A 24,022-nucleotide genomic window follows, 5' to 3' on the forward strand; every position below is an offset into this window, starting at 1 on the left:
TTGGCCTCTAGGGCTCACACCAACAGTGATTGCTACATCCAGAGCCAATAAACCATACATCGTCTTGATCACCTCCAAGCGTATCGGTATACGCCATTAGCACCACCTCTTCCGATTCATTCAAATTTGCATAATTTGCTTGGCAGTCATACTGAAAGTGTCCAAGCTTATGACATTTATAACACTCAACCGTATCTTTTCTCCAAGTTAGGCGACCTTTGCCTCTACCTTGTCCTCGACCTCCTCTGAAAGCAGTTTTTCCTCGTCCTCTTCCACCATAGCCTTCACGAGTCACTTTCAAAGCAAGTTCTTCTCCTCAATCTCCTTTGAATTTTTGCTCGTGAACGAGCAGAGAACTTTGCAAGGCATCCAAAGAGAGTTGATATATGTCCTTGGCTTCCTCAATGGAACAAACAATGTAGTTCCATTTATCAGTAAGTGTTCTCAAAATCTTCTCAACGATCTTGACATCACTCACATCTTCCCCATAATTCCTCATGTCATTTGCAACCGTCATTACTCGACCAAAGTAATCATTTATCAATTCTCCCTGCTTCATTGCCAGAACCTCAAAGTCCCGATGTAGACAATTGAGCTGAGCTCTCTTCACTCGAACATTACCTTGACACTTCATCTTCATGGAATCCCATAGTTGTTTGAATGTCTCCTTCTGCGTAATCGTCTTCAGAATTGACTTGTCAAGTGACTGAAACAAGTAATTCTTAGCTTTCAAATCCTTCAACTTCATCTCCTCTAGGTTCTGTTTTTGCGTCGGCGTCATCCCATCCATACTCGTAGGCTGGTTGTAGCCCGATTCAACAACAACCTAGTACTCCTTGGATCGAAGAAGATTTTCCATGACCATGCTCCATTGGTCGTAGTCACCGTCGAACTTTCGAATGGACGCTGAAACAAAGTTTTCTTCTGAACCCATCTTTCTCAAGTCACGCTCTGATGCTAGATTGTTAGATGCAATAAGAATTCAATAGAAAACAACTAACAGTACTGGGAATGACTTGTCTATTCCTTATGAAATGTTGTAAAATAAATAGGGAACAAAATGAACATGCAGTAACAAACTACAACTCACTTCTAGCTAGAAATAAGAAAACAAACTTGATTAAATCAATTCAACAAACTATCCTAAAAACTAGGACTCTTATTTGACTAAACACTTATCAATTAGGTGAAACCACAAATACAATAAAAATTGGGTGTTCGATAAGTTTGTTTAAAAGAGAGGAATGACATCATTTTTGTGGTCTTTTAAGTTTTCATGTGTATCGATCTATCTCCTAATTTCACGTTGATATGTTATATATATTGTCCCCATATAAACCTGATTTCAATAGGTTTAATGGTCCTTAAATTGGTATAGTGGATTAATCAGTTACTTTTACCAATGGACTTAATACCGCAACAAGTCGGTGATTATTGTTTGACCTTTGGATGTTATAACGGTGAAATGTTATTAGGCGCATCCTGTAGAATTTGAGATGATTCCATCCTTGCTAAATAAGTCATCCCGACCATATCAAAATCTAAGATGTAAACTCGACTTTGAGAATTTTGGGGTGTACATTACATTATATGTATATTTGGATTATTTTGTTAAATTAATGTTTACGTCACTTGTTATTATTTATATTGATGTAATTTAAATGTGTTATTATCAAAGAAATGTGTCAAATAGTTGCATTTAAAACAAACTCTTGAGATTTTGAAACTCAGTTTGTTGATGAGGGCTTAAGGCAACGTCAGCTGGAGGATGTTCGGTCGTATCTCTGACCACAATTTTGAACTTAATCGGAGAGCCCACCGGTCCCTGGAAGGTAGAAGTGTTAGATCACATGACAAAGATAAACCCGTAGATAATGGGGAGGAGTGTGGAGAAATACCTGGATATCCATAAGAGATGGAGAAGCAGTGGGAGTCCTCTCTGAATCACGAGGAGTGAGGATGTCTTCGACATCGTCCTGGACTGTCAGGGAAACCCTTGGAGCCACCTTCGTGGGAGTCTTCTGGGCTTGAGCCTTCTTCCGTCGCGTGGGGGTAGGAGGAGTTTTGGGAGGTGCTGTTGATGTAGAAAAAATGTGCGAATGCACATTCCCGTAAGAATCCTCATCGTCCACCACAAGCACTTCCTCAGGTACCTGAATATTAAAATGTGTGGAAAAGTGATAAAAGTCCTAAGATAAAAACTTTTTCATAAAGTGAATAGGAAATGCCCGTGAAGGGGGGTCGAAGGCGTTCGTTGCTTCTTCGAGGGCTTCGCCAAAGTTGGCTCAACAAAAGAGGTGACCCTTTTTCGATCCTGATAGAAAAACCCGTTAGTATGGAACAACGCCAAGAAAAGAAGAAACTAAAGCAGTAACATGTACCTTTTTGGGGGCTTCATCGACTTGAGGATTTTGGATTTTTGGGTCGGGAGCGTTAACGGACGGAGGTGGAGGTGGTGTATCTCCGGCGAGAGTGGAAAGTGTGTCGACCATGTTTTGAAGAAACTGGTCACTTGGGAAAGCATGACTATGGTAGGAGTTCCATCATTCGTCAAAATCAATGGTTGTTAGGAAAGATTGTTGAAACCTAAAGATTGGGAGTTCTTAACGGTTAGTAGATTTACAAAAACGGAGGCAAGCCTTGTGATCATCAACTGTTAACGATTGACCGAACCAGACAATGTCGGTGTCATGAGATACCAGAGGCTTCAGAACCATCTGGCTTAGGCCAAATTGACGAGCCACAAGGTTCAGTTGATAGCTCATGAAACCGAACCCCTTCGACCCTGGTTCAATCCTGTAAGACAGCAAGGCAGGAGTCAGGAAATCCTTCCATATCGCATTCGACTGGGCTGCAGTTTGTGGAGAGCCACCGGGAAAGGGATCTTTGAACCATTTAGGGCCGAAGTTTCTGTCAGCAAATGACGCCATACCAGGAGCAAATTTGTCTGCTTCGATGAACATATTTAAATATTTCATGAAGATATGTGTGTTTGGAGTCTCCTGACAGGTCGTCAAAGCCAACCTGGCTCCTTCGATCGTTCGATCTTCATTCAGCCGCATGATACGCTCCGACATTGTGTATCCTAGCTGATACTCAAAGGTAGCATTTAACCAATGTTGCAATAACCATAAAGGACCTGACAGATTTAGGGCTTTAGGAGTGTTGGAAAGAAACTTTAATTTCAGGGTTGCTAGCCCCAAAGCTTGACACAAGGAGGCCAGTAGAAATTTGCCTAAAGACACCTGTCGACCCTCACGAATCTGGATCTCTAGGGAAATATAGCTCTTTGATATCTGCAAAGAACCGGGATAGGACACGTAGTATGAGAGCCACAAAGTGAAGAAGGCTATATGTTCCTTGTCGGACACTTCGGCGAAATCCTTGTCATGGTGGTCTTCGATGTAGTTCACAAGGCTGGCCCGACCAAATGAGAAGGTGTTCTCCATCAAAAGGGTGGGATCGAAGGCTTCCCCCAGGGGGTGAAAGGTCGGTGATCGCCGCCACGTCGAAAAGGTGGGTGTCAACATCCCACAAGGCAACTAGAACGTGTTGGTCGAGCCTTCCCAAAAGTATAGGGACGCCAACAACATGAAAGGGTTGATATGATGAGCGTACCTTTATATTTGAATCAGGTCGTAGATCCCTGCACTTCTCCATTGGTCTTGATGCTTTCGTTGGACTTTTTAAGCCACACCAGGTATTCCTTGTTGCCAAGAGTGGGCATGAACCTAAAAACCATGGCTTTCGCCTCCATGAATCTGACGTCGAGCATGACAAACTTGTCGAAAGCAGAGGAGCAGCAGGTTTGTACCTAGGAAAAAAGGATGCAACGACCTTTGGGGAAGATTTTGGGTCAGCAAGAGGCCCGTGGAATGTTAGCAATTTCTTATCAACCACAAAAGGTATCAACATCTGGCGTTGCCAGTTCTTCATAATGGCTTCACCAGCGGATGTGGGTTGAGGAATGCGATTCACACCCTTTTTAGTAGTAAGCTTGAAAGCAATAGGATTGTTTCCAGTAGAATATATAGTGGTGTCTTTGGCATGAGAAGAGGAAGTCATGGTGATATGAAATAAATGACTGGAGTTTTTGAGATTCTGTGTGATAAGTTACAATGTAGAAGTGGTTGAAGGTATGTGCGCAAAAAATACATGAGTATGGAAGCATAAGAGTGTTTGAAGAAGAAGAATGAGCTACTTATAGGCCAGTAAGGTGAACAATCGAGCACTAGGTGACTGACAAGTGGCTGGCTAGGAAGTAATAAGAAGATTTAGTGGGTTTCGGTTGTGATCCCACGACCTAGGGATAACTTCTAATGATGATAGAGTGTCTTGGAAATCGCTCGGCCGAAAAAATTCATCATCACATACTAGGTCATGAGTAATGATAAGATGGCTAGCCAAAATTTGGAACATCAAAAGGCCAGTTCCTCGATTGACGTGCTCATGTCGAAACCAGCCTTTTCAGGGGGCAATTTGTTGGCTGACCAATTTCGTCCAGAGAAGAAAGCCGATTTTGACTAGGGAACTTATCGGAGAATCCTCGACAGGATGGTGGACGCGTCCATAGGTTGACATCTGCAAGCTTCGGTCGAAGTCAAAGGGTTTGAATGGTGAAGGAAATTATAGGCACTCAAAGAACGTGGGTAGTTATTTATCAAAATGGGGGAAGTGGATCGACGCGTGGCATCATGAGATGGTTTTATAACCTCCAGACGGTTATTTTCAATTAGTATTTAAGCCAGTGTTAGATGAGATTCTAGGGGTGGCATTTTGAACATTTGCAGTAGGAGTAAAACTTGAAGTATCAAAGAGTTTACGAGAAAAGAGTCAATCTCCTCACAAAATGTACTTTGCCTCCATTTTACATTCATAAGTCATTTAATCTTACCAAGTTTTCTTTTGTTTCTTGCTTTACCATTTATATGTTCCCTTTTCGCCTTACTTTTACCACGTTCCTAACTCATCAAGAGTTGCATTTACACCTTTTAAACCTTTCAAAGACATTGTTTACCAACAAACCATACGGTCAAACACTAAGTCCAGGACTTTGTAGCTGGTCCTGCAAGTAACCCTCTTATAGGAAGGCTAAAGATTGTTGATGAGCCAACAAAGACACTGGAGCATTCAAAGCTTCCAACAAAGGAGGAATATGGAAAAATGTGAGTGTTTCTACATTCATTTATTGAGCTGTAAAGGTGAAGACAAGGTTGGCGCTACAAGACAAAATCCTAACACAAAGTACAAAGCAAAGCAACGCTTTCTCACTCCATGCACTACTGTGCGTTTTTTCCACCTCTACTCCACTCCACTACTTTGATGCATTACACTTTGTATCCTCGCATGCTAAGAATACCTTAGCCTTGGCTGGTACAAAAAAGATAGAAAAATGAGGGAAAGGTGTTGGTTTTATTTGGTCCAAAGCAAAGAATTATTCAAGAAGCCCAAGATCCAAGACAACATAAAACCCTAGATAAAAACAGTATAAAAGGGACCCTTAAGGGGAAATGAAAAAAGTTCACACATTCAGAGAAAACACACAGAAAAGAGAAAGTGAGAATCAAGAAGAGCAAGTGAAGGGTGAGAGTTCTGAACATCAGTTTGGGTAGAGCTCTGCACTATCTGGCACGATAGAGTTCGACTCTTGCTGATTGAAGATTGCAAGGATACAACTTTGTTACTTAGATTTCTCGTTTATGTTACACTCATTGTATCTTGAGATGTTAAGCTTAGGAATTATTGTGCTTGTATTAGTTAGACACGTTATGAGCTAAAACTCTTATTGTTGAGCTATGTGAAGTTTATTATGATTAAATCCTTTATGTTTTATGATATGTGTGTGTAGTGATTGATTTTATCACTTGTTTTCATGATATACACTTAGTTATTTGACTGATCACCTTAGAACTTGTTGGTGTAAGCCCTAGAGGCCAATACTTTTGGTACTTGTATCGAATTATTTATTAATTAATAAAAGGCTTTTTCTTTATTATGTTTGATTAATAAAGTCCCTAGAATAGCTAGTCCGTTTAATGTATCAAGTATGACTTAATCATGAGATCATATTAAACATAGGGACACTATTCTTAAAGTATCCGTAGTCGAGCTTTATTATGAAGTGGGATAACATTAAAGCATTAAGACTATTATGTTTATAGACTGATGATCACATCTCATGGATCATGGATAAAGAGTTATCAAGTCTTAAACATAGGTATGAATATTAAGAGTAATATTTATACCGGATTGACCCGCTATGAGAATACTATATAGAAAATTATGCAAAGTGTCATAAGTTATTCTCATGGTGATAATGGTGTATCTTCGACCTGAAACCACTGTGGACCCTAGATGTAGAGTCGAGTGCTTTATTGCTGATCCAGCGTTGTTCGTAACTGGATAACCATAAAGACAGTTGATGGGTACTCCACAAAGCATGTTGAGGGACATGAGTGTCCTAGATGGAATTTGCCCATCCTGCGTAACAAGATAAATTTCTATGGACCCAATATTGAACTGGACAAGGATGACACGGTCTATACCTTGTGTTCAATATAGACATAAGGGCAAATGGGTAATTATACACATAATTATTATCACAGAAGGACTTGTCAGATCACATGACATTTTCGTGTCTTGGGTAGCAGTGATGTGTTGCTAGATACCGCTCACTGTTTATTATGTTAAATACGTGATTTAATATAATTGCCAATGCCGCGAAAACCTATAGGGTCACACACAAAGGACGGATTGATGAGAGATAGAGTAACTAAGGAACATCGTAAGGTACGGTGTACTTAAGTAGAATACGAAATATGGTAAGGTACCAAATACTTAAGTGATTTTGGCATATTATGAGATATGGGCCAAAATACACTTAAGTGGGCTTTTTAGCTTGAAGCCCACACATGTGGTTCTATAAATAGAACCCTTGGGTAGAAGAATTGTCACTCAAGTGAAGACTTGGAATTTCGTTTCCCTCTCTCTCTCTCACTCAAAGCCTTCATTCGTACCAGCTAGCACTGAGATTGAAGGAATCCGTTCGTGTGGACTGAGTAGAGACGTTGTCATCGTTCAACGTTCGTGATTGCTCAGTGGATTTGTATCCAAGGTTTTGATCGTTACAAGAGATCTGCACCAAAGGTTTGAATCGCCACAAGAGGTAACGATTCTATCACTGATCATGCCCATTCGTAAGGATCACTAAATGGAGAAACTTTTAAATTCCGCTGTGCCTTGGATGGAAATTCTCCTTCAGAACTGGGTATCAACTTGGTAATATGAGGAATCCATTACCAAATAGATTTAATGATAAATATGATTGTGTAAGTAAGATATGAATATTCACTTAATTAGTTACCTTAGGCATAAGGAACTACAATCATATGAGTAATGTACAATGATTTGACATGCATATAAGTAATGTGAGACTTATGAATTTTTTCTTTACTACTCATGCATATGAATAAGATGATGTAAGAAATCATGCTAAAATCATATTCTGTCCTCACCTGTCACGACACAACACATCATATAAGCATATTGGTAAAATAGTACTAATAAATGGATCATTGATCAACATGCTTTTTAATATTCACACAAATGTCTTATCACTACTAGTGTTTATATTCTGCTCACTGAACCATCACAAAATCACTATATTTGTTACCTTGTTCATGCTATTCACAAACATAACACATTGAAAATCAATCTAAGTTAATATCGCTCCTTGCGGGTTCGACATCCTTACAAATTTTATCACTTGCTGCAATCGAAAGCATGCATACTTGCTTGTGACACCTTTTGACGAGCGAACAAGTTTTTGACGCCATTTTCGGGGAGCGCATCAAATAACATTTTGATTTTCTTTTTTATTTGTGAATATAGCATTTAAGCTTCTAAAGTTTTCTTTACACTGGTGTCACGACAGGTGCTTAACTACTACCTGCGTAGGTTGTTAACTCCATAATACAGAGGATTTTCTCAATCTAAAAGAGCATTATGATTGCTAAGAAGATTGCAAGCTACTAACCAACAACCAGACAACTTAGTCCCCATCCCATTGGCGGAATATTTTGAATATATTGAAGAACAAGTGAAAGAAGAAGATCCTGCCATGGCAGAATCCGACATCATTGGCATTGCCAATGACATGGAAAGGAACATCAGAGAATATGCAATCTTTAATCCTAATGCAATGAATACTTGGATTATCATACTTGAAATAATTGTGGCTCAATTTGAATTCAAACCCATGATGTTTCAAATGTTGCAAGCCATAGGTCAGTATTCAAGTTCTACAAATGAAAACCCTCACTTGCACCTGCGATAGTTCCTGGAAGTGGCGGGTCATTTCAAGATTCCAGGAATATCAAATGATGCCTTCAGGTTGAGACTGCTTCCATACTCATTTAGAGATCGAGCCACATGGAATGTCCTAGCTGGAAAGTTCTTAGCTGAGTACTTTCCCCTATAAAAAATGCTCAAATGAGGAATGAAATCACGTCATTTAGGAAAGGGGAAAATGAGTCTTTATTTGATGCTTGAGAATAATTTAAGGAACTTTTGAGACAATGTCCCCACCATAGGATACCAATCTGCTTTCAACTAGAATCTTTATTACAATGGATTGGTTCCTTTGTCAAGAAATATGCTTGATGCTCCAAGTGTGGGAGTGTTGTTGTCAAAGTCTTATGAAGAAAATCATCCGTCTAATGAATATGGCAATGGAAGAACAATTTCAAAGAGAATCATACGAGAGAATTGGCATGACATATTTTGAGGTTATGAAAAGAAAAGTTATAAAAGACTTAATATATGTTTTAGTCTCTTAATTTAATTTAATATTTAACTTTAGTTTCTTAACTAAAAAATGTTAAAATTTAATCTCTTAACTTCACTTATGTTATCCTATTTAATTCATTTCGTCAATTTTTGGCAAAAAAAAAACGTTAAATTTTGGTGACAGCGTGACAACAAAGTCATTGATACAAATCTGAATCAGCATATGTAAATAAAAACAGATAGACTTTTCAAACTACGGGGATTTTGTTTTCAATCCCCGATAACAAAACCCCCACAGATTAAATAATGTATTAGTTTTTAACTATATATGTCGATTCAGATATTATCAATGACCATGCTATCACGCCACATCATTAGAACTTGACAATTTTTTTAACAGAAATTATAAAAATAGACCAACTAAAATACCAGAAGTGAAATTAAAGGATTAATTTATGATTTTTTTTAGTTAAATAACTAAAATAAAACATTAAATAAAATAAAATCACTTGATTAATTTTAAAAGAATGAAAATAAAAATAATAATAAAAAAAGAAAATAATGGACAGGGTCCAGCTGGACCATCGTAATAATTAAGTGAAACAAACGAGAGCCAGCTGGAGGGGTCCACTGCTCCACCTGCACGCGAACCTGACCGAGTTGGCTCATCTCAACTCACCTCATAACTCGTAGCCCTTCCCTTCCCTTTCCTTCCCTCTCCTGTCGAGTTTTCGAACGGTTGAGGAAGATGCAGACGCCAGACCAGATCGACGGCGAACAATCTTCTCCGGTTCAACCCGCCGATCAAGAAATACTCACCAAGAGAGATTACATCAACTTCCCTTCTCACCCCTCTCTTACCAAGATTTTGCTAAAACAAGGTTAACCCTAATTTTACGGTCATTCCCAACTTGCTGATTTCATCATCGATTAGCGTTATTGAACCCTGTCAATTAACGATTCCGAAAGAATAATTATGTATTTTAGGGTTAATGTTAAATAACTTTTTATTACAGGGGACCAGGAAGTTCTATTTGCAGATAAAGTTTTGAAGTTTACTAGTTCAGGGAAGATGAAAAGCCGCATTCTTTTGATTACAGATTTTGCCGTTTACATTGTTGACCCGGAAGTTGATTCTCTTAAACGGAGGATAGCACTTGCGGCGGTTGACAAGATCTGTATAAGTAAACTAAATGATAACTTTTTGGCTGTTATAATTCCGACGGAGTATGATTTACTAGTTGCGAGTGCTCGGAAGATTGAAATTGTTATTGCTTTTAATGAAGCTACTAGGAAAGCATCTGATTATGAACTTGAGGTGGTTTCTTCCAATAGGTAACTTCAATTACAACTATTTCTACTACATTATGGTTGTTTAATTCTTTGTTGCTTACTTACATAAGTATTTTAACATGGTTGCATTGCTTTAAAACTTTTGCTATGGTTCCTTATGGATATCTGCATAACTTCTTAGAAGTTTTTTATTTTTGTACAAATATTCTAGGAATAGAAAACACTTGAATTTTCTTGTTTCATCAAACCTGTGTTACATGTTTGCATTCTTCTGGTATGTGCTACTGATTGGAGTTTGCGGTATGAAATAAAAATATAATTCAGAGGTCATATGCCGTGTTATTCTGTTTATTTTACAATTTCTGGTTATTTATCTCTGTCTATCTTAGGATTGTAAAATGGCCGCTTGTATGGAATATTTTGAGTGTAGTCCACCTGTGCAGAATGGAAAATAGCGAAATAATCTCTCCATTCACCCTGTTCCCTCAGTGTTATCTTCCTTTCCACTTTACTCAGATACTTTCGTCTCCCTCAAGCTCTCATAGTCATATCTGCTATATTTCATCTTACTGCTTCAAAATCTCCTGATCCCTTCTCCCGCCCCTCTCCAGCTTTGCCTTCCTATGAGACTAATGAACCGCAAAAATATATAAATGCCCTAAGTAATAGTTTTCAAGCTTTAGGGGTAGGAAGGGACTGGAGTATGGATTTGAAACCCGCAAATGTTAAATAGGAACCATTGTTTAGTTGGCTCTTTCATCTGGGAAAGGTGACGAAGGTGCTAATTGTTGTGTGGAATGGGGTCTGATGAAGCTTAGCCAGTTAGCCTAGTTCGCAAGCAGAGGTTTTGGCCAAGCCTATTGTGGTTTTCGGTGATGGTTTTGTGATCAACTGAGATGTTGGAACTAACAATAAACTCACACATCTCCTCCCTTCTTTTAAAATCATGCATTTGGGTGTTGTAGATCAGAACAACTTGTTTTTCTTATTCCATTCTCTAAGTGCGCTTTAGGTTGCTAATATGACCATTCAAAAATCACTACATTATGTTCTCTTCCATAATATGCATGCTTAAGACACCATTACATTATGTCTTGTTGTCAAAAGCACCACTCACCCAGTGTTCATGGAATGAGTAACGGATTAGAACCATATCAGCAATTTTCCAAAGGTAATGCAGTTATAGGTTTCCAGTGACAAATCATATCCATCCAATAAAAGTATATTAAATCCAATGATTAAAAACACCATATGCACCGATAGACTGTTAATTCACGGTCCATCATATACGTTGCCTTGTAAGGTTTTGTCTGGTACGATTCTCTTATCAGTTCAAAGTGTGGGAAACAGAATCCATTTTTATCCTCAAATATCTGTGTTTAGAATGCATGTCACTTATCACTATCCCACCTATGTTGTCATAAAACTCAGAAAGTAGGTCCTATTGTCCTAACGTAGAAATGACACCTGGGTACACAATAGCATATTCCTGCATTGCAGATGTCTCCAACGCCACTGCATTCTCTCGTCCCTTAAGTCCATGAGTTCTATTAGATGACTAGAATTATACTAATGGAGTCCATACTGTTATGTTTCCTGAAAACACATTTAAAGGGGCCTGCACTTAATTTGATTGGTGTTTTCTGCTGTTTTTGTCAAAATGTACTATTGTAAATTCTGTTGAGATCGATACAAACAGTTATCATGAAACTTTCTTGAGTTTCAATCTATCACTAAAGACATGTTTTGCAATTCCTTTGTAGGTTTGAGTATAATGCAGCATCTGACTTGGTTAAGGAAATTGAATTTGAGGAAGTTGAAGGTATGTCCCAAAAGTTTTTGTCTAGTCAGTCTGGACTGAGAATGATCATCTACTTCTCCGTTCCATGCTCTGTCAATTATGTGGTGTATAGTATTTTCTGCGGCACTTTCTGAAGCTTCTTTTATTTCTGTTTTAATAAATTTCAGGGGGTGTCAAAACAAGAATTTTGAGGAAGTGAATTTCATTTTGCTTTTTTGGAATGATATCTGTAAACTTGGTAGGAGATACGTACAGGACATGATTTTTTATTGATCGTGTGGGAAAGGTTCTTCTGGGCATAGCTTTCCCTTTCCCAAGGTTAATAGTATCAGAAATTTCAAAAGAAAAGAAATGTATATGGGATGTAAGTTTTCAGCTTAAAACCAGGTTAAGCTGTGTGTATGATAGAATTAAATCAAAGTTTTAGGAAATAATATCTAAGTTCTGTCTGTGATTTTTACCTTCGCATGTAGCCTGTTTGGGTTGTCTCTTTAGTAGATTGTTTTACATGACCGACTTAGTTAGTATGCTGATGTTATAGCCTCTTTGTTTTCAAGTTGAATATAAATTGGACGACCCCGTGGGGTGTGTTTGGATTGATGGTACTTCTAATCTGAATCTGAACAGTTGCCTACTGAAATGATATCACTGTAAGTAGAGGGAATGCTGACCCTGTTACTCTTTACAAACCAAATGCTCATGATAAATACCAATTTACCTCTAACTGCAAAGTCATCAAGTAGATGGCAAATGGTGAAAGTATCGGGTAAAAAGTCTCTAGTTTGGTCATAAAAATAAAGTTAATAAACTCTGTTCCAATTGTGTGTTCAATTCGTTTTCATTCCAAGCACAAGATTGCATAAACTGTACAAGATTCAATAAAAATTCCAGTATTTTTTTCCCTCTCACCAGTAATAATTCAGCAGTGTTTTTGCAAGATTCAATATAAGTTGTCAATTTATAGACTAAACTGCTTTAACTACTAGGCTAATTGTTTTAAATTGAATTTGAATTATTTACTTCACAAGTGAAGAATTGTAAGAGTGAAAAAACAATTATTTTCAACTTATTATTATCATATGTCTGCAGCTCAAGACAACACTTTGACTTAAAAATGTTTTTAAAACTTGAACTCCATATTGATTGTGGATTCCAACACCAAAACTCCACAAATCAATAATTGAAATAATCTAACTGAAACATAAGTAAGAAATAGAAAAGTATTTAAGTTGCACAAATAGTTGGAGTAGAAGCTTCTGATCTAGACTCAGGACAAATCCCTTCCATCAATTTCACAACTTCAGACATTTGTGGTCTCTGATATGGCTTTTTTACTGCACAAGTTATCCCAATCTGCAGCATCTCCACCATTTCTTCTTCTACATTTGAATACTTCCAAAGCTCAACGTCGAAAACCTCTGCAGTCCATTCCTCTTTCACAACAGATTTCACCCATCTAACCAAGTCAACAACTTGTTCACCATCTGAAGCATATAAAGGTGATTTCCCGGTTAGAAGCTCAAGCAACAGGACACCAAAACTGTATACATCAGACGACTGCGTTGCTTTACGCGTGTCGGTTACTTCTGGCGCGCGGTATCCTGTTACTCTAGTGTCTCCTAAAGGTACTGAACTCATCAATGTTGCTAAACCTATGTCAGATACACAGCCATATCCTTGTGAGTTGAGGAAAATGTTGGAGGCTTTTATGTTTCCATGAACTAGGTTTCCTCGATGAGCATGGATGTAAGCAATGCCTCTTGCTGTGCCGATCGCAATCCTTAATCGGCTATCCCAGTCTAGAGAAGAAGTGCTTCCTTCCCCGCTTTTGCCTTCATGGTTTACATGCAAAACACTTACATATGTTGGAATATTGATAAAGTAAATCAACATAATTGAACCAGATTAAGGTCCCTTACCAAGGACACGAGGGTCCTGTTTAAATCTCAATCACTCGTTTATCATGATCGAACCTGATTACAATAATCGAGCGGTTGGGATATAACAAGACCCTCATATCGATCGAACCTGACCACATACCTAGCTGTTAAGAATTTACAAAAATAAATGGACAAAAGAGAAAAGATTCAAGAACATACCATGTAACATGGAAGAAACACTGCCTTGTTGATAATAATCAGAAAGAACCAGTTTCTCATCCTTTGAATAATAATAAGCTCTTATTGCATCCACATTTTCATGCTTAAGTTTCCCTACAACTTCCATGTGTTGTTCAAACTCCTTTTTCCCTACACCAACATCTTTCAATCTCTTCACCACCACAGTGGTTGCATCATCTAAAGCAGCTCTATATGTTGTACCAAACACACCCTTTCCAAATACCTCAGCAGAAGCTCTCAGAAGGTCCTCAAGATCAAATGCAAAATGATTACAATCATCGAAAAAGACGATTTTGTCGTCTTTTTCTCGACTGGTAGAAGTTTTTGCTTCTTTTTTCTTGGATTTCACAGGTTCAGTTACATCTGAAGCACAGTCTTTGCAGCACAGAACCATGATACATGAAATCACTGCAAATCCAAGTGCATAAACAACAATGATTCTCAATAATTCAGTTTCACTGAATCCTTTGGTTTTTATAATTATAGAAAAAATTATATAAAGATTTTTTTCACATCTTCCATTTATAAGAGCATAAAAATGTCAATTAATTATTATATATTATTAGTGTTAATGAATTATATATGTTGTTTAATAATATATTACTCCATTATTCTAATCAATACATAGTTATATTATTTTTGTAATAGCAATATATAAAATTATATTAGTTATTAAGAATATATGTTTGACTGAATTAATATATATTAATGGCACTAGTAGATACTAAGTATTTTTTTTGTGTGGTACAAAGTAGATACTAAGTATTAATTTAATTATATACAGCATTTTAGTTAATTATTTTTCTAAATTAATATAAATCAAGGATAAAATATATATTATTTTATTTTTCAATAATATAATATTTTTTTTAAATGTTGATTTATAAATATCAATAATTTGTTTTAAATGATAAATTATGAAAAAATACAAAGAAACACTATACCATAAATTCAATATATTTTAAAACAATTACGTGAGTTTAATTATATTTTAATATTTAATAATGTATATTTATAGTATTGCATGTCAACATTAATTTTATTTTAATTTATAAAAAATAATTTTAAATTGACTTCTACTATTTAAAAAAATATATTTTTTAAAATATATAAAGAAATTATTATTTTTACATCTATAACAAACGAGTTATTATATAAGATACAGAGTAATAACTTTTAAATTATTACAAATATTTGACTTTATCATAGCTATTTTTGAAATGATAAATAAAAATTAAATTTATATACTATAATCATTTGATAAATGTTGTAGAGTTTTCATTTTCCATGAAATATATTTTTTCAAAAGGAATGCTTACCCTATTTCTCTTTACAAACCGAAAACACACTTAAATAAACTCATAATTTCATATCTAACAGCAAAATGCAAAAGCTATCAAATAGACAGCAAATGGTGAAACTATGTATTGAGTACAAGTAAACATAGTCTATACTCTCTAGTTTAATCAAGTAGGATCAGTTTACAATTTATTGAATAAAACACTTCAAATAAAAAATTAATTTAAATAATTTTCATCATATAAAAATATTTTTAAATTTTACAATAAATTTTAGTAACATTATTAAATTTTGACTTAAATATTATTTATTAGTTAAATGTAATTAATTTTGTTTAATATTTTTCTTTTATTTAATGTTAGAGTTAGAGTCCATTTTTAAAATTTTTATTGAGACAATTAATTATAGATGTGAGATATTGGATCAAACTCTAGTATGGTCGAATGGTAGCTTCTTGGTTCGACAATTCGACAGGACCTTAGGACGCCGTCGAAGTCTGTTCACATGCTGTAGTTGAAATATGATAGGATTGTTAGCATGTAGAATTGAGTCTGCTTGTTATGCCCAATTGTTTAAGTTAGTTTGTGTAATGAGTCTGTGTGTAAAAACCAATTAGTTTAGTGTCTTAGTTTCTTATAAATAACATACTAGTCTTTCATCATTGTATAACACAAATCCTAATTAGGGTGAAATATGTTATTTGCTATTCTGTAACACTTGTAATCTTGTTTCAAAGAGAAAGTAAAGAATAACCGTTTATAATCAATTTCATTGTGTTCTTATTGTTTTCTTATTTTCTACCCTTGTGGGTTTCTTACCGATCAAGAAACCAATTATACTTTGTAATTCCGACACCGTTTTCACAACAAATTGGTGCGGTGAGCATGGAGAAGATGCCGTCAACAAAGTATGAGATTGAAAAGTTCACCGGAGTGAACAATTCCAGTTTGTGGCACTTGAAGATGAAAGTCCTATTGGTTCAACATGGTTGTTTAGAAGCGCGGAAGGGAGTCGCAGCCATGGACGCTGTTAAAGGATAAAGAAAAAATGACTATGGTAGAGAAAGCCCACAACGCCATCTTATTGAGCCTTGATGATAAGGTTCTTCGACAGGTTTCAAAGGAGACAACGACGTCGAATCTTTGGGAGAAACTCAAAAGTTTGTACATGACCAAATCATTGGTCAATCACCTCTACCTGAAGCAAGCTCTGTATTCGTTCAAGATGGGTGAAGACAAAGTTCTGGCTGCACACTTGGATATGTTCAACAAGCTGATTCTTGATCTTGAAAATATCGATGTAAATATCGAGGATAAAGATCAAACGCTGTTACAGTTGTGTGCTTTGCCCATAACACATGCGCACTTCAAAGAAACTCTCTTATATGGAAGAGAGTCTATGACCTTTGAAGAAGTTCAATCAGCCTTATACTCTAAGGATTTGAACGAATGAAAGGAGCACAGGCCATCTTCGACTGGTAAAGGTCTGTAGATTAAGGCAAAATTCACAAAGAGAGATGGCAAGTTCAACAAGAAGAAGGGTAAAAGTCAGCAGAAGTCTTATAGTGATGATGCATTTAGTATTCAATGTTATCATTGTAAGAAGGAGGGTCATACAAGAAAAATATGCCCTGAACGCCTGAAAGATCATGGAGGAAAGGATAATGGCAATGTATCCATTGTTCAAGATGATTTTGACTCATATGATATTCTTGTGATTTCAAGTGGTAACTCAAGTAAAGAGTGGATTATGGATTCAGGTTGCACTTGACACATGACTCCAAACAAAGATTTGTTCGAGGAACTATGTGATCAAGATGGTGGATCTGTATTGCTGGGAAATAATAAAGCTTACAAGATTGCAGCAGTTGGATATGTGAGATTCAAGCTCCATGATGAGTCAATAAGGTTGTTAATTAAAGTCAGGTATCTACCTGATTTGAAGAGAAATTTGATTTCTCTTGGTGAATTCGACAAGAAATGATATGTTTTCCAAGGAGAGAAAAGTATTCTAAAAGTCATGAAAGGGTCGAAGGAAGTCTTAAGAGACGTAAAGAAACAAGACTTGTATACCCTTGAGGCTGAAGTTGTAAGTGATTCTGCAGATGTTGCATCCACGAAATCTTTGTCGAAGACAAAAATTTGGCACATGAGATTGGGTCATGTCGGTGAAAGGGGTCTGGTCAAATTGGGGAAACAAAATCTACTTGGTGGAAACAAAGTCGAAAAGCTAGAGTTTTGTGAACCCTGTGTACTTGGAAAATCTTGCAGAGTGAAGTTCAATAAAGGCAAACAAAGAACACATAGATCCCTTGATTACATCCATGCTGATCTTTGGGGGCATGCGAGGTGTCCATCACACTCAGGAGCAATGTATTTTCTATCCATAGTTGATGATTATTCCAGAAAGTTATGGGTATTCATCCAGAAGACTAAGGATGAAACTTTTGAGAATTTCAAAAGTTGGAAGACTCTGGTCGAAAATCAGACTGGAAGAAAGGTCAAGAGGTTGAGAACCGACAATGGCCTTGAATTTTGCAATGAGGCGTTTGACAGTTTTTGTGCAACCTCTAGTATTGCAAGGCACAAAACTACTGCAGGTACTCCCCAACAAATGGTTTGGATGAAGGATTTAATCGAACCATTTTAGAAAGAGTTAGATGCATGTTGACTAGTGTTGGGTTAAAGAAGGTGTTTTGGGAAGAGGCTGTTTCGACAATAACATATTTGATAAACATATGTCTTAAGAGACCTAAAGAAATAAGACTTGTATACCCTTGAGGCTGAAGTTTTCAGTGGTTCTGTAGATGTTGCATCCACGAAATCTTTGTCAAAGACAAAAATTTGACACATAAGATTGGGTCATGTCAGTGAAAGGGGTATGGTCAAATTGGGGAAACAAAATCTACTTGGTGGAGACAAAGTCGAAAAGCTAGAGTTTTGTGAACCCCGTGTACTTGGAAAATCTTGCAGAGTGAAGTTCAATAAAGACAAGCAAAGAACACATGGATCCCTTGATTACATCCATGTTGATCTGTGGGGGCATGCGAGATGTCCATCAAATCCAGGAGTAATGTATTTTCTATCCATAGTTGATGATTATTCCAGAAAGTTATGGGTATTCGTCCAGGAGACTAAGGATGAAACTTTTGAGAACTTCAAAAGTTGGAAGACTCTGGTCGAAAATCAGACTGGAAGAAAGGTCAAGAGGTTGAGAATCGACAATGGCCTTGAATTTTTCAATCAGGCGTTTGACAGTTTTTGTGCAACCTCTAGTATTGCAAGGCACAAAAATACTGCAGGTACTCCCCAACAAATGATTTGGATGAAAGATTTAATCAAACCATTTTAGAAAGAGTTAGATGCATGTTGACCAGTGTTGGGTTAAAGAAGGTGTTTTGGGAAGAGGTTGTTTCGAAAATAACATATTTGATAAATAGATGTCCTTCGACTGTGTTAGATATGAAGACACCTGAAGAAGTTTGGTCGGGACATCCATCAGATCTCGACAAACTTAAAGTATTTGGCTGCATAGCCTATGCTCACATTAGAAAAGACAAAGATCAAACCTAGAGCTCTGAGATGCATGTTCATGGGATATCCTGAAGGAGTCAAAGCTTATAGGCTATAATGCCTAGAGCTAGATCACAAGAGGTGTATCACCAGTCGAGATGTAGTTTTCAATGAAGCTGAGATGACTTTCAAGAAAATTGATGACGTTAGTCGAAGTGCACATATATCTGAAGAAGAGATGGAACAAGAAGAGATTCATGTTGAGGTGGAGCATGTCGATGTTGAATTGCGTATCCCGGATAAAATTGAAAAAGAAGCACAAGATGCTGAAGATATTGAGGAAGATGAGGAAACTTCTGATGACTACATGTTGGCTAGAGATAGGCCAAGAAGAGTCATCAACCCACCTCAAAGACTTGGGTATGAAAATCTCATAGCTTATGCCTTAGTCTCTGCAAGTGAGGTTCTAGATGAAGAACCTAGAGACTATAAGGAAGTTATGAGGAGTCAAAATAAGACTGTATTGCTAAATACCATGGATGATGAGATGAAGTCTCTTCATGATAAGCACACTTGGGAACTAATAGGGGTGTTCATGGGTGCGGGTCGACCCACGAACCCACTGACCCAAACTAAACCAACCTATAAATTACCCGAACCCATTCATTTACGGGTATATCTAATTCAACCTATAACAACCCGTATAGTTTTGGTTCAAGTATCATGTTTGAGTTTTGCAACCCGTTGACCAACCCATTAATGTGGTTTTCGTAATTTCTTACTATTTTTATTATTATTATTTTAAATAAACATATAAAATTAATATTGCACCAATAACCATAATTGCCCAAAAAAATATTATTCTCCACCAATAATACTACTAGACCAATTAATTTACGTAATTTTAAGATTAAATGTTGTTTCTTCTTTTCTTTTGTATAATTTTCGACTTACATATTTTATGAAAATAACATATATAATTGAATTTTATATTATTATCAAGTGTTATGTCGTATTGATGAATTTTATTAGATATTATATGATGTGTTTCATCAAATTTGAATGTTATAAATGAGTATGATTGTATTGAGTTATGTTACATTTTTTAAACCGACAAAGAGAATTATAAATATTTTTTTATTTAAAACACAATCCGTGAATCCAACACAACCCAACCCATAAATGAACAGGTCGGTTCAGACCGGTTTTGACAATAAAATTGCGGGTTGGATGACGAATCCAACCCATTGAAGTTTGAACGGGTTGAGTAACGGGTTAGGCCAAACCCGGTTCAACCCAACCCGTGTACACCCCTAGGAACTGACCAAGACATTACCAAGTCGCAAGTTTTTCCATTGCATGTAGTTGATAAAACTGTAAGAAGAAAGCTAGTTTGTTCCCTTGATGTTATAGAGTTTGTTCCAAGATGGAGATTTGTGAGATATTGGATCGAACTCTAGTATAGTCGAAAGGTAGCTTCTTAGTTCGACAATTTGACAGGACCTTAACATTCCTTCGAAGTCTATTCACATGCTATAGTCGAAATATGCTAGGATTGTTAGCATGTCGAATTGAGCTTGTTTGTTATGCCCAATTGTTTAAGTTAGCTCGCTATCTAAGTTAGCTTGTGTAATGGACATGTGTGTAAAAGCCCATTAGTTTAGTGTGTTAGTTTTCTTATAAATAGCATACTAGTCTCTCGTCATTTTATAACGCAAATTCTAATTAGGGTGAGATATGTTATTTGTTATTCTGTAACACTTGTAATCTCATTTCAAAGAGAAAGTAAAGAATAACAGTTTATAACCAATTTCATTGTGTTCTTATTGTTTTCTTCTTTTCTACCCTTTTGAATTTCTTACCGATCAAAAAATCTATTTATTTTATAATTACGACATCATTTTCCCAACCATAGAAAATGAATAAAATTGATGTGAATCACAAACTTCCTTTTTACATTTTTTTTCAAGCTAAATATTGAGAGATCTTCCTTCAATAGTACCAATCTTTAAGTTGTGGCATCTCATTAAATCTTTAAGTTGTGGCATCTCATTAGAAATTCTAAGGACTCGTTTGATATGCAAAATATGATAGATACATATGATAACAAGTTGATAAAGATAATATGTGATAGCTGATATAATAAACATGTTTTATCATGTATTGGTGCACATACAAAAATAAAATATAGTACCATTATTTATTATTATATGTATTGTAATGATATTATATTTAGATTATAAAATTAAATTTGCAGGAAAAATATAAATATATATATAAAAAATAAATAACAATAAAAAATTTAAAAGTAATGAAATGAGTTTTGATAACTTTTATAAAAATTATTAACACTACTAAACAATTATAATTGAGTAGAATGAGCGTAAAATATTAGCCTAAGGCTCAACCCCAATCATCAGCATTTATTTATATTTATGTAAATAATTTGTTAATATTTATAAGTTAATATATATTTTTTAAATTAATTAATTAATTATAATATTTTTTAAAAGTTTATGAATAAATAGATAATTAATTATACAAATTAGATATTTCATATAAAATATGATATATTTATATGTAAATGACAAATATATCATTGCACGAAAATTATATGTAGCTTTTATAAAAAAATAATATTAATATTTTGAAATTTTAATAATAATTTATTTTTAAATAATTTAATTTCTATAGACACATTATTACTTTTTAAATTTAATGTCAAATTTATATTATATTATATTATATTTATTTCATTTTTATATTTAAATTGAATTTATGAATTTATAATTATTTTCTTATCTAATTTAGTTGGCTTCTAACCCAGCTCAAACTTAAGATAAATTTTTTAATAAAAAAACATGATAAAATAAATTTTAGGATTAACTTATCCTATCATGTTGTCTCACCAAATAATGGATTGAGACAAAATTTTATAGTTGATTGAGACATATTATCATGTTTCTTATTATGCGCGTTAAACGAACCAATAAAGAATTTATGTTATTAGTGTTTTTTAAACCTTAGTTGGTTAACCTCAATTTCGGTTGAGGTTTTAGGCTTAGTCCATGATTTGAGAATGATGATTAGATTGGGTTTCTTTGTCAAGATATATTTTCTTGTTTTAGTTAATATCATCTCTTGAAATATTCACAATCTTCATTTGGTTCCTCTTTTTGAAGCGTTATCTCTCGTAGATCATACAGATTGGAACATGAAGATCAAATATATTTACTAATAAGCTAATTATTATGCAAACTACCTTAAAAATATCAGGCACACTAGCGAGTTTAGTTTTATAAAGACTCAAACTCCTTATCATTTTAAGTTTTGTGGTTGTCTGATGATTATAGAGGAGTTTGTTTAGGGGTGATCATGGGTGTAGGTCGACTCACGAATCCGTTGACCCAATCCAATCCAATCCATAAATTACTTGAACGCATTCATTTACGGGTATACCCAACTCAACTCATAATAATCCGTATAGTTTTGGTTCGGATATCGGATTTGAGTTTTGCAACCCGCGGACTCGTTGACCTAACCCATTGATGTGCCTTTAGTAATTTCTTATTATTTTAAATAAAAATATAAAATTAATATCTCACTAATAGCCATAATTTTTTCAAAAAAATTTATTCTCCATCAATAATACTACTAGATCAACGAGTTTACGTAATTCTAAGTTTAAATGTTGTTTCTTATTTTCTTTTGTATCATTTTCAACTTATGTATTTAATGGAAATAACATGTCTTGTTGAATTTTATACTATTATAAAGTGTTATGTCGTGTTGATGAACTTTATTAGATATTATATGTGTTTCATTGAATTTAAGTGTTATAAATGAATATGATTGTATTGAGTTGTGTTACATTTTTTTAAAACCAACAAAAAGAATCATAAAAAATATATTTTTTATTTGAAACACAACTCACGAACCCAACCCAATCCAACTCATTAATGAACGGGTCAGTTTTGACAATGAAATTACGGGTTGGACGATGGACCAAACTCATTGAAGTTTGAATGAGTTGGGTAACGGGTTAGGCCAAACGCGATCCAACCCAACCCGCGTACACCCATAAGTTTGTTTCTCTCGCATTGTTTGTTATTTGTAGGTTTTAAAAGGAGGAAAATCAATTTTCCGTGCCTACAAGAAAATAAATGGATAAGTGAAAGGGAAAAATAATTAGATGGCGTAGGATTTAAGCTTTGGTACATCGACAAAATTAGATCGCAGAATTAGGTGGAAATTATTGTAGATAAGGAGTGAAAGAAAGATATTGTGGATGTAAAAAAGATGGAAGATCAGATCATAGTCTTGAAATTTGTAGTGAAACAAGACACATGTAACGTTATTAGTTGAAATTATGTTCCTCAAGGGACAGATGTCGAACACGATGTCCTAGACAACTGGTTTGACAAGTTAAACTAGAATCTCCATAATGAACACAAATTCAATTGTACAAGATGATGAAACATAAAAGCAATAAAGAACACAATAATTGGTAACCTAGTTTAATGTAACAACATCCACGTCTGGAGGGTTGGCTTCCAACCCAAGAAAGGAAATTCACTATTATTAGTTTAGTACAATTAGTCTTACAAGCAACAACAAACCCTATATTGTTTAATGCCTCTTCTTAACACTACCCAATGACTTTATATTAAGGACTCCTCCTAAATATGAGAATCCCTCTCACTTTCTCTCAATCACTAAACCCTAGTGATTGGTGTTTAACCCAATTATCAATGTTGAATATTATAACTCAACTAGACAAACCTTCTATGCCAAGTTACCGAAACATAGAGGTGTACATAAAACAATAACAATGACTCTAAACTCTGACACTCTAAATCTTCAATGAATATTGCTTGCTTTCCAATGTAGGTCTTGAGCTCCTTATATAGCAAAATTATTCTGGTATTTTCTCCTTTGAATATTAGCTTTAATTTCGTCCATAATCTTTGCATAATCAGTTGGATATTATTTTCTCCATAAATAGCTTCAACAAAAACATATGATTTGCTTTAATTCAAATTCAAGTTTAAATCACATTTAAACTTGATTTGATCTTCACAATTATCCATTAAATCATATAACCATATTGCTAAATAAAAGCAATAAAATCTAACTGATTCTTCAACAAAAGATTAATCTAAAACGCAACAATCTGATTTGTTGAGCAAGGCCCAAATTTCGTACCCACA

General features: G+C 35.3%; 2 protein-coding genes across 2 annotated transcripts; one reads left to right on the plus strand and one right to left on the minus strand.

Moving 5' to 3' along the window:
* The first annotated feature begins 9,380 nt into the window (after positions 1-9,380).
* LOC127082282 (uncharacterized) lies at positions 9,381-12,479 on the plus strand. Its single transcript, XM_051022520.1, has 4 exons — positions 9,381-9,668; positions 9,804-10,122; positions 11,844-11,902; positions 12,049-12,479. The coding sequence occupies exons 1-4, from the start codon at positions 9,536-9,538 to the stop codon at positions 12,078-12,080; spliced, it is 543 nt and encodes a 180-aa protein (XP_050878477.1). The 5' UTR covers positions 9,381-9,535; the 3' UTR covers positions 12,081-12,479.
* Positions 12,480-12,925: 446 nt separating this feature from the next.
* LOC127082281 (probable inactive receptor kinase At4g23740) lies at positions 12,926-14,472 on the minus strand. Its single transcript, XM_051022519.1, has 2 exons — positions 13,981-14,472; positions 12,926-13,713 (listed from the first exon to the last, which is right to left on the minus strand). Exons 1-2 carry the CDS (start codon positions 14,393-14,395, stop codon positions 13,106-13,108), a joined length of 1,023 nt encoding a protein of 340 aa, XP_050878476.1. The 5' UTR covers positions 14,396-14,472; the 3' UTR covers positions 12,926-13,105.
* Between the last annotated feature and the right edge of the window lie 9,550 nt (positions 14,473-24,022).

Source organism: Lathyrus oleraceus, chromosome 5, assembly GCF_024323335.1.
Source record: "Lathyrus oleraceus cultivar Zhongwan6 chromosome 5, CAAS_Psat_ZW6_1.0, whole genome shotgun sequence".
Classification (NCBI taxonomy): Eukaryota; Viridiplantae; Streptophyta; class Magnoliopsida; order Fabales; family Fabaceae; genus Lathyrus; species Lathyrus oleraceus.

Coding starts and splice junctions, on each gene's coding strand:
- LOC127082282 (XM_051022520.1), top strand. CDS start 9,536: ATGCAGACGCCAGACCAGATCGACGGCGAACAATCTTCTCCGGTTCAA. Junction 9,669..9,803: donor CAAGATTTTGCTAAAACAAG/GTTAACCCTAAT, acceptor TTTTTATTACAG/GGGACCAGGAAGTTCTATTT. Junction 11,903..12,048: donor TGAATTTGAGGAAGTTGAAG/GTATGTCCCAAA, acceptor AATAAATTTCAG/GGGGTGTCAAAACAAGAATT.
- LOC127082281 (XM_051022519.1), bottom strand. CDS start 14,395: ATGGTTCTGTGCTGCAAAGACTGTGCTTCAGATGTAACTGAACCTGTG. Junction 13,714..13,980: donor TGTTTCTTCCATGTTACATG/GTATGTTCTTGA, acceptor TAAACCATGAAG/GCAAAAGCGGGGAAGGAAGC.